Below are 14,120 nucleotides of genomic sequence, written 5' to 3' on the forward strand. Positions count from 1 at the left end.
GACTCTGTGATAATAATTTTCCTTTTTATAAACCCAATTACTTAATTTCAGATTAATTTTAAAAGCAATTCAGGGTAACAGCAGACCATTTTTTAATATCTTATTGTACCTATTAGAAACTCTATGCACTATCCAGGCCATATCTTATACTTGAATAGTCAGTCAGCTCAGAATCCAAAAATCTTTTCCTTTCCCAAAAAAGCCTGAAAACGTGTCAGATCAGAACTGTGGTACTGGCCTGTGCCATCTTTCATGATCAGCTCTGCAAAGACTCAAAACCAATTTATGTGCTGCAACAGGTGAAATGCAAGAACACTACTAGTTTCTACAGGACTGCAGTTCTGCACCGTGAAATCATTATGCCAGTGTGCCTACCTTAGTTCAGTACAATACATACTTTAAAATGCATTATACCATACTTGTAGCACTACAGTATCTAATAACAGTAACATCTCTCTGCCCTTCTTTGATTAATGTTCCTGAAGGCTTTGAAGATGAAAAGCATTAAGCAATTTCAAAGAATTATTAATCTTGACAAACAGTAAGCATTTTTCTTTAAACTGTTTTATTTTGTACAGTACGCCAATTCTGGGAAACATAATGCTAAGCATTTACTGACTTTTGATTCATAATAGCCTGAAGGTGTGATTATTTCCTTCCTGCATTCCTCAATGAACTGTGCCATTTCCTTATATTTTATTTTGCAACATTTATTAGCATAAGAAAAGAACACTCCCCAACTGTATGGCATAGTGCAGTACCCAGGTTTAAAGAAAAGTAATTTTTTCCTGATCAGTTCTACTGAAAACTCAGTAATTCAAGTATGTGTGTTTCTTTTGCTAAGAGCTAAAATTATTGCAGGTATGTTTAAGGAAAGGCATAGATATATTTGTAGCATAAGGATACAGACATTTAAATTTAGCTGTAAGCAAGGTATTGTAACAAAATAAGATGGAAGTGGTATTTCCCACAGAATGCTTAAGACGAGTTTAATATTCTAATACCAATGGTACTTTAACCCTATTTTAATTACATTCCTGGTCCATGCAATTTGGTGGCTCCCACTATGTAAAAAAAAGTAAGCCTGTGATTTGAGAGCAATTATAACCAGACTACATACAGTTGTTTTTTTTATGTTCCTCTGTGACAGAGGAATTCCTCTATGAAATCAAGTATTTCTTCAACAGGTCATTAAAGGCCATATTCTGTAACAAAGACTTGGCAAGCATTCAAATGTTAACAGGCTGATGTCCTAAATTACATCAGACAGGTGAAGAGCATCTACAACTAGATGCACAGTTTAAGACCCTCTAAAAGAATAATAAATATCTTTGAGGCTGTTAAGTGTTTAATGTGCTCCTCTTGCTTGTCTCTCAAACAAACCAAACCTGATTATAAATAATTTTGCAAAGTGGGAATGTAGAAGGTCCTATTATCCAGCTACAATTAAAAAAAAAAAAAAATCACAAAGGGGGCTGGTTTTAATGTGTGTACTCTATCATGATTACAAGAGTTTAGCGCTTACAAAGGTAAATTCAAACTAACAAATAAATTGCATCCAGGATACAATCATGATGCAACCTGGGTGTATAGACTGGGGTAACTGCCAAACAGGAATCAAAAAAAATTACTTATCTCAATTTATTCTAATTTAGAAAGTTGGGAGATCAAAGCATATTAGATTATAAGAAGTTCCTATTGATACTGTAGGTATCATCACTTTTAATTTCTTTTACCTTTCTTTGTCTTTAACTGCTTGTTCAGCCATTAATTTTCTTAATTCCTCCAGACGTTGTAGATCTTTCTCTTCCTGTTCTTGCCACTTGAGCTGTTTCTCAGCCCAGTACTTTTTCACCTAGAGTTTGAACAAATACAGTAAACAAAAGAACAATCATTCACAAGCCAAGGTAGTGAGAATAAATAAAGTAAGAAAAGTATTAACTTAAAGAAAATCCAATTTTGATCTTTTTAGAATAAAATTTGTATTTTAGAACAGTATAACTTAGCTTAAACAGCTGGATCCACACCAGCCAAGTTCATTTTGGCTGAGGTGGAGACTCTGCTGAGGTATAGGAAGAACATGTGAGCGGTCTTCATGTAAGTATGAAGCTTTTCCAAAGCTGAGTGAGAAAGAAAGGCCTCAAGCAAGATGGTGAAACCTGAGCAGGGAAGCTTATTAGGAAAGATGAGGGGTTTTGGATGCAAAACAAGGAATTGGGATTTAAAGTAAATATTGCTGAAGTGAAACTCTGAATTCTTCATCTGAATAAATTCTACAGGATTCTGTTCCTAAAACCAGGGCAGTTCTTCAAAGACAACTGGTGGAATTTGCAGCAAGGTTTTAATTCCCAGCTTGGCATGACATACATTACAAATCATAGAATCATTTAGGCTGGAAAGACCTTTAAGATCATAGAGTCCAACCATAAACCTAACAGTGCCACATCCACCACTAAACCACGTCCCCAAGCACCACATCTACACGTCTTTTAAATACCTCCAGGGATGGTGACTCAACCACTTCCCTGGGCAGCCTGTTCCAATGATTGACAACCCTTTCAGTGAAGAAACTTTTCCTAATATCCAATCAAAACCTCCCCTGGTGCAACTTGAGGCTGTCTCCTCTCATCCTATCACTTGTTACTTGGGAAAAGAGACGGACCCCCACCTGGCTACACCCTCCTTTCAGGCAGTTGTAGAGGGCAATAAGGTCTCCCCTCAGCCTCCTTTTCTCCAGGCTAAACAACCCCAGCTCCCTCAGCTGCTCCTTGTAAGACTTGTGCTTTAGACCCTTCACCAGCCTTGTTGCCCTTCTCCGGACACGCTCCAGCACCTCAATGTCTTTCCTGTAGTGAGGGGCCCAAAACTGAACACAGGACTCGAGGTGCGGCCTCACCAGTGCCGAGTACAGGGGAACAATCCTTTCCCTAGTCCTGCTGGCCACACTATTTCTGATACAGGTCAGGATGCCATTGGCCGCCTTCGCCACCTGGACACCCTGCCGGCTCATATTCAGCCAGCTCTTGACCAATACCTTAACACTACCTTAAGAAGAAAACTGCTGCAGTGGTACACTTCCCAAAGTTTTGAATGATGACTGGAGCTAGCCTCACAAGCCACCAACCAGCCTGGAAAGCTGATAGAGCAGGTTTTCTTAGACACAGGAACAAGAATCACCTTCTCATCTTTGAAGTGCTGACTTCAGAATGTTTTTTTAATACACTTTTAAAGAACACCTGAATCACACTGAAATTCAGGAGCATGACTCCAACACTGCATTCCTAAGCTAGCATTAGGTGAGTCCATCCAGGTACTGGTCACGAATGCTGAAGCCGCTACAACACAGGTTATGTAGGGATCTCAGGAGGTCATCTAATCCACACAGTATGATCAGGAGCAATAAAAGCATTCCCATCTAGGTAAGACATCCCTGAAATACAAATATATTTACTTTGCTTCTGAGATAACTATTACAATTAGTTTTCACCAAGTCCCAACTGCCATAGTTGGATTGCCAGCAGTACTGCTCCTAATAAGCAATGAGTAAGGTATAAAGTATAATATCTGTAATATGGTATGAGGTCAGCAGTGACTGCAGTACAGACAACTCTCTAGCCCTTTTATTTTTCAGCTACATTTACAAGAAGCTGTTGCCTGTCACTTTCACAGAGATAAGCCTCTCTCACTTCAGACAGCTGGCAGGGGCACAGAACTTCAAATTCCTCTCCTGTAACAGAAAAAAGCCATTCTGCTTGCAGAGCAAAATGCAGGGAACATCCTCCTGTAAATCTTGCTCCACAATCCAACAGCAGCACAGCAACATTTCCCAATCATGCTGCATGCAAATGAGGGCCCATGGCCGACATCAAGCAAGGCTTTCAGGAACCAGTGACCACAGGCCATATTAAAGCTGATGACGGCATGCAGCAACTTTCACGAAGGCCAAGAAACCATCCTCTGGGGAATAGAAAGCACAGAGCACCATGACCAGCATGGCCGAATGAGCACCACATCCCAACTTGGAGTGCCACCGACCAAGAGGGCTCCTCCACCCCTCCTGTGACACATCAGCTCAGTGCACAGCAGCAGTCGAAAGGCAAATTAAACGTGTCTAGCGTCAGGACGTGGTACAAAAAGAATAGGAAAACACAGAAAATATGTTTATAGTCCCACGTGCAGTTCTGATCCCTCCCTCTCCGAAAAGACGATTTTCATATGGAAAGAGAAGAGAAACAGTAATGATCAAAGGTTCATTGTGTTCATACGAGTTTTCATATAGGCACTGAAGGAACAGGATGGGGCTATTCAGATGGAGAAGTGACAATTTATGGGGGATTTGATAAGAAGCCTACAAATTCACGAGTGTCACGAAGAGGCTGGATGGAGATCGATTCCACCTCTCCAACATGAGAACTAGGAGGCTTCAGCTGACACTAGCAAGAGCCAGATTTGGAACAAAGAGAAGAGACAGCTCTCCACGCAGCGGGTGGAAGGCTGGTGGAGCTCCTTGCTGATGGATGCAGGAAGTTCACACGTGTTTCAGGAAAGACCAGGCAACTGCCCAAAGAGAGAGCCCCTGGGGAGGGGTTACTAAATTGACAAACCACATCAACATCAGGGAACAGCTGGAGACAGGGAAAGTAGCCAGGAGGGAAATTACCGTGTGTGTTTCCTCTATTGTTACAGCCCCTGCTGGAGTCAAGAGGCAGGGCTGGGTGGGCTACCAGCCGGTGCCAGCGCAGCCCTTCTCCCCACTGCCCGTGGGACCTCAGCTGCTTACTGCAAAACTCAGTGCTAGGGCTAACTTCAGCTCATGGCTTGGTGAAGAACATGCATTCTTTGGAAGACTAACAGCAACACAAAATGTATGCAAATGATGACTGTTAATACAGAATAGAAAAAAAACAAAGAGAGGGAGAAGACACATAAAATCACAACTAAGATTTTTTAATAAGCACTAATAAACAAGTTATATATTAAGACAAAAAGCCCTTTAGTTTACCTAATTTCAGCAACTAATTTTCAGGAAGGTTCAGACATCTGTAGATAGGAACCTGTGTATGAACATAAGTTCAAAGACAGAGAAATGTATTCAGGGCACTACACTCATTATTATGTTAACAATATAAAACAGTTCAACCTATGTAAGGTGATTGGATATGATCATAATTCCTCAACTCAGTCTATGAAAGGTATCAATTATGCTTATTGGCAACATGATGCTCCAGCCATTTCTTGTATCCTTTTGCCTGTGGAAAACCCCAGCACACCCCAGTATAAGACCTCCCACATTTCCTGATCTTGCAGCCTCTTGCCCTTACTGAAGCTAAGCTGACCTATCCTGCCTGTTCCAGTTATTAATACATAATAATAACAACAACAACACACAATATTACAACCCATATTCCACGCCATCTCCAACAAGTATCATATATTCTCTTTTCTGCATTATACTAAGTATTCTGCTATCCCAACAAGAAGAGTTAGGATGGCATGGTAGATCTACAAGGGTTAGTGCTCTTGCAATTTCTCTTTGTTGTACTTCTCACTCTTTCGTTTCCACTTTTTTTTTCTTCCATTCCACATGCAGGTACCAGAAGAGAAAGACAAGCTGGGACACAGAAATAATGACATACCCTGATGTACTTCCAAATCAGAAACCAAAGGAATAGCCAAAGAATGGCATGGTGCTTCATACCACCCGAGGGCTGACTGAGAAACCCCTTAATTTCGTAGACCTAACAGACTTCTCGGCAACTGCTATGACAAATAGAAAGAGAAAAGCTACAAAATTCACTAAAAATTATTGCTTCCAGCAAAACAAAGATAGTGTTTACCTTGAAAAGCAAGACTGAGTTTTTGAAAAGACTGTTTATGATGACAGAAGCATATGACAATGCTGTCACTTGTAATTCATTGACAAAACAGCATTATGTTTCTAAAATTTAAAATACAGCTGGGAAAACAGAGAATAGAAGCTTTAGAAAAAAGATGCAAAAACCTAAGAAAATCTTAAGAATTTTAATAATCTAAGAAAATGTTAATTATAAAATTACTTACAAAAGCAATTGAAATTATAGGTCAATAATCTGTTGATTTTACAATTAAATGCATAAAGTTCCTGTGAAGGTCTGGGACCTTATCCTACCTCCCAAAACATAGGTAATTTCTTACAATGAAATTTACTTATGGAATCATCTCACACAGGAAAAGCTTCATAAAATGGCAATAAAAATAACTTCTGTATCACCCACTGAACTATATCGAATTTAAGCCTCTTTTGGAGATTTCAGTTGAAATGGCAGTCAAAATACCATTCTCTTTATGTGATTGTGCAGAAAACCTTTTAACTATCATGATTCAGAACAAAACAGGTCTTCCAAACAGTGTTTATATTTCAGAATTCCCAACCTATAAGCCAATCATTTCTTTATATAGGCCATTTTTTACACATGAAGGACATGAAAATAAGGATTACAGCTATAACCGTATGTATTAGAATGCTTTTATTTAATATTGTTTGGAATACTTATATTTATGAAACAAAACTCTCTCTTCTGCAATTATTACCCTTCTGTATTCCACATTGCCTGAAGGCTTTCTCATAAACTCTAATTAGGGACCAGTTTCTGAAATTCCATATTTAAATATACAGGGGAAAAAAATGATCGGCAGTCCAATAGAGCAAATGTAGCATTGGTATTTAAGATTTAATGTCATTTTACCTATTCTCAGGTTTGGAAGAACTTGACATACCCTGCCTAGGTTACAAACTAGGTAGAGTATGGGCATTTATTTTACATATTATTCTTGCTGCCACAGAACATTCACCAGAAAAGCAGCTGCAGTATAAGGTTAGCAGCCCTTTTTAAGGTTCTAAGATGTAATATACTCAAATGAAACATATGACCATTGACCTCAAACAGCTGCTATTCCATCTGTGCATAGCCAGAGAACTGTTCTATGTAGACATTACACATAGGCCAGAGAAAAGCAGAAAGTTTGCACAACCAAAATATTTACACATAAAATGAACATTGCTGGTGGTTAGGTCAACACAGCCTCACCAAGCCTCTTCCTTCCTTGTGGTTTCAGAGCCACCTGCCACTATAAACACAGTGTGAGTAAAGACAAATAAGCAGAACAAGCTGTAACAAAAAGAAAAGCAGCAGCGAAGTTTCTCATAACCTAAGCAGCAAACTGTCATTAAATATGGGCTGCCCCTCTCTCTCTACCTCTGTTTCCAGTGCTGGTGGAGAAACCACAAAATCTCACAATCACACGCTCCAACTAGAACAACTTATACATTATCCATACCAGTGAAAATTTCATCACATCTCACCCTTAAAACTCTTACATAGAAGGTGAGTGCAGACACCAAATGTAGAAGTTCTGCCTTAATTTGTTATTTTATAACTTTAAATCCAGCATGTAAGAACAGTAACAACATTATCAACCAAGAACAAATACCAGGAAACACATGTCAGTGTGAAAAAAACAAACAAACAACCCCCCCCCCCCCAAAACATATACAATAAAGTTTTGTAACACAACGCACATACATATAATCTTGAAAAATTCCTGTGTCTTTTTATAGAGATTTACGTCTGAAAAGTTCACCAACAATATCTACAATAAGCCAATTAAAGGTAAAGGTAAAGCCAATACCGATTTAAACTGAGCCAGGATTTCTCTGAAAGTCCATGGTTTGCAAACACGTAAATATGGCTTTCTCAACTTTTGAACCCGAAATGACAGTCTCAAATACTAGAGATAAATTAAAGGATAAATAAAACAAATTGAAATAAGGATAAAAACATAAGTTACCTGATTGTACCTCATAACTGAGCAGGAGATTGGACTAGAGACCTATTAAGCTCCCTTTCAATCTGAACTTTTCTGATTCCTATGAAAAGTGAGAGTATTCTGTGTATTTTAAAGGAAAGAGAAACATCTCTTGAAACTGACTTTTGGACAATTATTTGCACTTTTGCTAACTAAAGGATTTAGCATAGTTTAACTGAAAGATTGTGCTCTGCCAAGAATGTATATTTCACCTTTAAGATAAATTGCAAAAAAAGAATAAAATCAGGTGACCAGTGTAAGTAGAGACTTCTTCAGCTAGAGAAGAAACTGGATACATGCAATATGCAAACGCAGCCATGACCAAGAAGAATAAACTCACAAAATAAAATCGATATGAAATTTGGCAGCTGTTCAAATGTTGGCTCTGGGGACTTGCAGCAATGAGAAATAATGAGGAGATAACCGTCTCTATCTAGAGACAAGAAGGCTTCAGCAGCTTCACCTTCTTTTCTCCAGGTAGCACTTTCAGTCAAGTGCTTCTCTGCAGAATTGTTGATATAACCAAATTCAATGGTTATGCAAACTACCACCAGGAATACAATAAGCCACAAGAGCTTCTGCTCTTGACCTGTTTGACATGGCGTGAAGATATATTTCTTTGGACAAAGCAAGGAAAAGATATTCGAGTGCTATTAAAAAAAAGATAGGGAAATTCCAAGTAGTGTAGGACTTTATTTTCATTCTGCTGCTAATGCAGTCAGTTTCACCCTCCTGCAAGTCATTTATTTTGCTCTGCTGTAATTTCCTTTCTGCTTTTAGTAAGTGTTGTAAATTGTTTTAGTAAAAACTTAATCAAATTGCTGTAAGTATGGATAGTTTTGTGTTTGTTTTTTTCCCTGCAAGGAATATCACTGCAATAGGCACCACTACCGATGTGAGAATCCATCAAATTCTAGGGTGTCTAACTGGCTTCGTTGTAGGCCCAGCAGTAAACATTTGCTCCCCATAAGATATGTCACACAGAAATGGGGCAGATAAATAAAGACAAGAAGGCAAAATCTAAAGAGAAAACATGTTAACATATATAAAGATTTTGTTTTCTTCCTTTTTTTGCACAAGCTTTCTGTAGTGTGATACATACTGATGTCACTAAAGCCTTCATATGCATCATGAAAATACTCTATTTGGAACAGTTTAGCCTTGTTTTCTTAACTCTGCTTCTAACTGGCATAAGAGCACAGCTTTTAGTGCTTTTAGAGCGCTTTTAGATCGCAGCTTCCTGCAAACATGTTAGCATGAGTAGTTCCATAAGAGTAAAAGAGACTACTCATCAGCATTTGAAAGACAAAGCAGTAAGAATCTATGATGTTTTCTGACTTATTTTTTCCAGAAATAATTACGCAGTCTTAACAAATACGCCACAGGTGAATTGGACTCTAAGCACACCAGATTTCAGTGTAACGAATAATCAGAAAAAGAGGTAGAGTTCTAATAAAACAATCTCCTGGACTTTTGCCATATCATTTAAATAAAAAGGTCAAGACAAATACATATGTGACAGCTTGATTTTCCAAAAGCATTACATTCACTATAGTGGATTTCTGATTTTCTATTAAGTTGAAGTTTAGACTTAGGCATCAAAGTTATTTCCCAAGTAGTCACCACATCAGTACTTAGGACAATGTAACATGGAATTCTGATATCCTGAAACAGTTAATATTACCATTGTGCTTCAGGCCCACTTTTAAGGTCCTTGTGCTGCAAAGTGCAGTGCGCTATCCTGCAGACAATATACTCTAAGGCTCATTTGCTGCATTGCAGCATACTTAACTGCAGCATTGGAACCTTTCATAGTCTTTGCCACATTGCTAAAAAGCACAAATTTGTAAGAGTTAGAAATTCAGTAGGGCCTCTGCACTGATTTTTTTGTGACAGAGATAGTCACATACACTTATTTGTGTACGCCTTTTTTTTTTTTTTTTTTAAACATAATGAAGTAACATAACTGGTGTGTAAGAGCAGGCAGCTTTAAAGCTAAAATGGACAGTAGCAAAACTCAACTAACCATTCGCTCATCTCTATACTAATACTTAATACTTCACAAGAATACAAGGTAGTGAAATCAGTTAAAGATTTTAAAGGCAATTGTACACATTAACATACGCGAAAACGTATAAAAGTTTCTCATACTTTCTCTTTCTCCTGAGCTCTACGAATCATTTCCAGTTCTTTCTGTAGCCTTTCTTTCTCATCTTCCTTTTCTTTTCTTCTGGCAGCTACAGCAGCTTCTAGTTTAGCAGCCTCTTCCTGCTGTGCTTTCCACTGTAGAACCTGGAAGAAACAGTTGAAAAGGCAGTCCTGCAGCAGACTTGTGTAATAATGTCATCCTGCCAAACAGACTGGGAAGGAAAGCCATGTAATCCATTTACAAGATAAGATTATAATCTTATCAGCAACACATAATCATTTAGTAAGCACCACCTTTCCGCACGTTCATGTGCAATTCGCAATGGACTGGCATAACACACAATAAAATCACATATGAAAAGATTTTAGGCAAAATTGCCAAAACCACCTCAGTAACATCAGATCTTAAATTCCCCTTCACTGCTTAGACCTTCAATAACATGTAAATTTCTTAATGAACCTATGAACAAATGGAGACCAATGCTAACAGACCAGAGTCCGCTCGCATCCTTCAACTCAGGTATTTCTGTAACAGCACTTTGCTTCCAACCAGGACTCTGTGGAAATCAACGGACTCCAGTGACAGAGACTTCACCTTTTGTCAGCTTTCAAACTGTGCAAAATTAGTCTAGGATCCCTGCCACCCGTTCAAAGGTTATGACCAGTGCCTACAATGGTCTTGTATACCCGACATCCCGCTCTTCTGTGGGAAGAGAGACATCGGCTGCAGCTCAGCTGCCCGGCAGCTTTCCGCACCTCTGGCTAAGTGGGTGCAGAAGCAGGACAGGACCAGCTCCACCGCAGCTCTCCTTACAGGGCCTGCCACGCTTCGTAACAAAGAGCGTCACGGACGGGATAGATCACTTAGCTCAACAGGCCAGGAATCCATTCTTGGCATATTCCTGGCACACTGTATTGATTAAACAAGACAACACGTCCTCCGTAACTGGCAATGGGTAGGGACTTATTTTCAGTGTTCTCAAGCACACTGTTCTCAGTCAGTGTGGATCCCCAATTTACGTCGGTGTTGTCAAGAGCAGTTGTATGCTCATCTGTTTCATGCTGGTTTCAATAGGATTAACGATGTCTCCTTTTTGTTGGCTTGCCAGCTCTTTTTGCAATAGATTTGTCAAGTGCTAATAAAACTCTGTATTCCTCACAGGAACAAGCATTTCAGCCATTTTTCATCTGGTTTTCTATACTACAGTTAGTAATTTAATACTAAGAATTAAAGTATTTTAATATACATTTTTTCCACCTTTACTGCATTTCACTAGCTATGTGCACAGACTATTAATTCTTCTGTTCTGTGCTTGTGAAAGATTTTTGTTCAGAAATCCAGCGCTCCCCATGGTCTGAGGTTCTCAGTGAGTTGCATCTGAGTGATGCCATATTTGCCCTGCTTCTTTGCTTAAATAACAATTATATTTTGTTCTTTGCAAAGTATCCCAATAGACTAAACACTGCTGTGACTTTTCATGTAGTGCAGGCAAAGTAATAACATGAAAATAACATGAAATTTTACAGTGGTTGTAAAATTAAACTCTCTATTAAAAGATTTAAAGATAGCTTGTTAAAAAGATACTCTGCCTGTAATGAATGCCACAGATTAACCAACAGTTACTTTTGTCTCCTGCAACCTGAGTTTATCTTTAAAAGTTCAATGCAGTTTGCTACCATACCCAAGCATAAGCATTAACTGGTGTGCTTTCATGTTTTAATAAAAACTGAGTTTTAGGGTTCTTCAAGCAACTTTCATTTACACTGTTATTCTCTCAGAGTACATACAACTTTTCCCAGCTTCAACTCCATCCTTAAAGTTAAGAATTATGATTTAGCTGAGCATTAAACTCTTTAACCTCTTTTCTTCCATTTTTGTAACTAATTCTCAGTAGAGGCCTGTTCATAAAAGTGTTTCACCTTCTGAAATCTCCTTTCTAGGAGGAAAAAAAAAAAAAAAGCTAGGAGACAGCCATCTTCACCAATTAGATGTTTTACAGGAAGAGAGCAAAGGCCCGAGTCAAAAATTATCCTTGCGACTAGGAAAATGTAGGCAACTAGGAGAAAAAAGGCACAAGATCCTGAAAACCCAAGCCTCTCAACTTCCCTCCCTCTCCCCCTTATTTGAAAAACACTACTAATTATTTTATGAGGCAGTGGGGTGGAAACAGGGATAAGTTTGTACATGCCAGCAAGTATTAATGGCACTGAATGAGTGTCAAAAAATGTAGTGGGATGGTTTGCAAGGAGGGAACATAAACGTGTGCACATGGAAACTGCAGGTGGGCATGGATACTTGAAAATATGCAAGAGGGATCAATTAGGATTCATACATGCAAGCTGCACTTGTCCACATGTATTTGAGTGTGCAGTAATGTAATGGCAGCCAGCATAGAAACAGCTATTTTTCTTTTAGCTATTCTTACAAAATTATTTCAAACTGGAATTCAAACTTGTACACTATAGAAAGAAAAATTAAAAATGTTACGCAGTGTTCCTTAGCACAGATGTTACTCTTCATATATGACTTTTCTCCTCAGAATTTTGAAAATGTTCCCTTAACAGGATCTCATGTAAATAACAATAATAATAATAATAACAATAACAATAACAATAATAATATTTCATAGAGCTTCTTTGGCAGCAGTAAAACTATCCTTTCATTCCTAAAAAGAAAAAAGCACAACCCCTCCACCCCCCCAAATCCTTTAACCTGCCAGTCATAGGTATGTTAAGTTTCTATAAGAACTGGGGAGAACGTTGAGCCCTTGTGGGACACTCAGAACACTTGTTCTCCCCCCACCCCCCAATTTTCCATTAATTAGAAGTGACATATTAACGTAAATAACCCTGAGACATAAGTACTGTAATATAAATAGCTCTAAGCATCTGCATTAAATAATTTAATTTTTTCAGAAAAGAAAACTAAATATGACTGGTCCCACTTGAATATATACTGCATATGAATCATTTACCTTAATTTCCTCAAAACAGGTTATTAAAAGAAGTACTGGGCAAAAGTTTTTGCTAAGTAGCAGGTTTCCCCTCCAGTAATATCATGCTTTTGGTCATCCCAAATACATCCCAAACAGTATGTTCCAAATAATTTCCAAATTTTTATTTAATGACTGATTAATCAAGACTGCCATATCACAGCATAAATACCTTGAGCCCCCTTACCCCGGCTGTGGGAGATCCACATTCAATTCTTTATTCTGTAAAAAGGAATATGAAACCATGTTTACGGTTAAAATTATTCCAGGTTGCAAAAAACAGAATCAGAGCAGTTGAGGTTGGAAGGCACCTCTCAAGACTGTCTAAGACCACCCCCCTGCTCAAGCAGGGTCAGCTACAGGTGGTTGGTTACCTAGGACCATGTCGAATTGAAGTTTAAATGTCTCCAAAGGGTGGAGGCTGCACAACCTCTCTGGCCAACATGTTCTAGTGTTCATCCACCCTCTCAGTAGAAAATTGATGGATGGAATGGAATTTCAAGTGTTTCAGTTTGTGCCCGTTGCTTCTCGGCCTGTCACTGGGCACCTCTAAAAGAGCCCAGCTCCATCCTCTTTGCACCCTCCCTTCAGGTATTTATCTACATTGACAAGATCCCCCTGATCCTCCTCTTCTCCAGGCTGAACAGTCCCAACTCTCTCAGCCTTTCCTCACAGGAGAGGTACTCCAGACCCTTCATCTTAATGGTCCTTCACTGGACTAGCTCCAGTAAGACAGAAATAATGAAACACTTTTTGAGGCAGGGACCTGTATCCAGCTGTCCTCAAAATTAAAAAGAACATCCTCATTTCTAGACTAGCTTGAACCAGGGTCTTCTCACTCCCTGACACTGTAGCTGTTCCACTTGAAAACCACCAAGAAGCAGAAGAGCATCTCTCTTCCAGTGTCCAGACATCCACTTGGGAATGTCTTCTCTGCTGTTTAATGTCAAAGAATTACTCTGGTGTAGAGAGGAACACATTTTCCTATAGTTCAGTCCTCACATCATTCTCCCGTATCGGTTCCCATACTCAGTTCTGGGACTCCAGTCTTTCTCTCCTATCATCTGAGATCTTATTTCCGTAACTTTGTTCATAAGTTAAAAACATCAAGTCGACAAGCAGATGCTCTAAGAT

General features: G+C 38.8%; 1 protein-coding gene across 2 annotated transcripts in view; it reads right to left on the reverse strand.

Annotated features, from left to right (window-relative positions):
* The window catches only part of CCDC148 (coiled-coil domain containing 148), an 82,496-nt gene that overhangs the window by 9,725 nt on the left and 58,651 nt on the right, over window positions 1-14,120 (reverse strand). The window contains exons 11-12 of one of the 2 annotated variants that reach the window (XM_052793126.1): window positions 9,997-10,137; window positions 1,737-1,855 (exon numbers count right to left, since the gene is read on the reverse strand). In XM_052793126.1, the coding sequence (XP_052649086.1) occupies window positions 1,737-1,855; window positions 9,997-10,137 (260 nt within the window). The remainder of the gene's footprint in view (window positions 1-1,736; window positions 1,856-9,996; window positions 10,138-14,120) is intronic. The other variant, XM_052793127.1, reaches the window with a different exon arrangement.

This window comes from Harpia harpyja, chromosome 7, assembly GCF_026419915.1.
Source record: "Harpia harpyja isolate bHarHar1 chromosome 7, bHarHar1 primary haplotype, whole genome shotgun sequence".
NCBI classification, from domain to species: Eukaryota; Metazoa; Chordata; class Aves; order Accipitriformes; family Accipitridae; genus Harpia; species Harpia harpyja.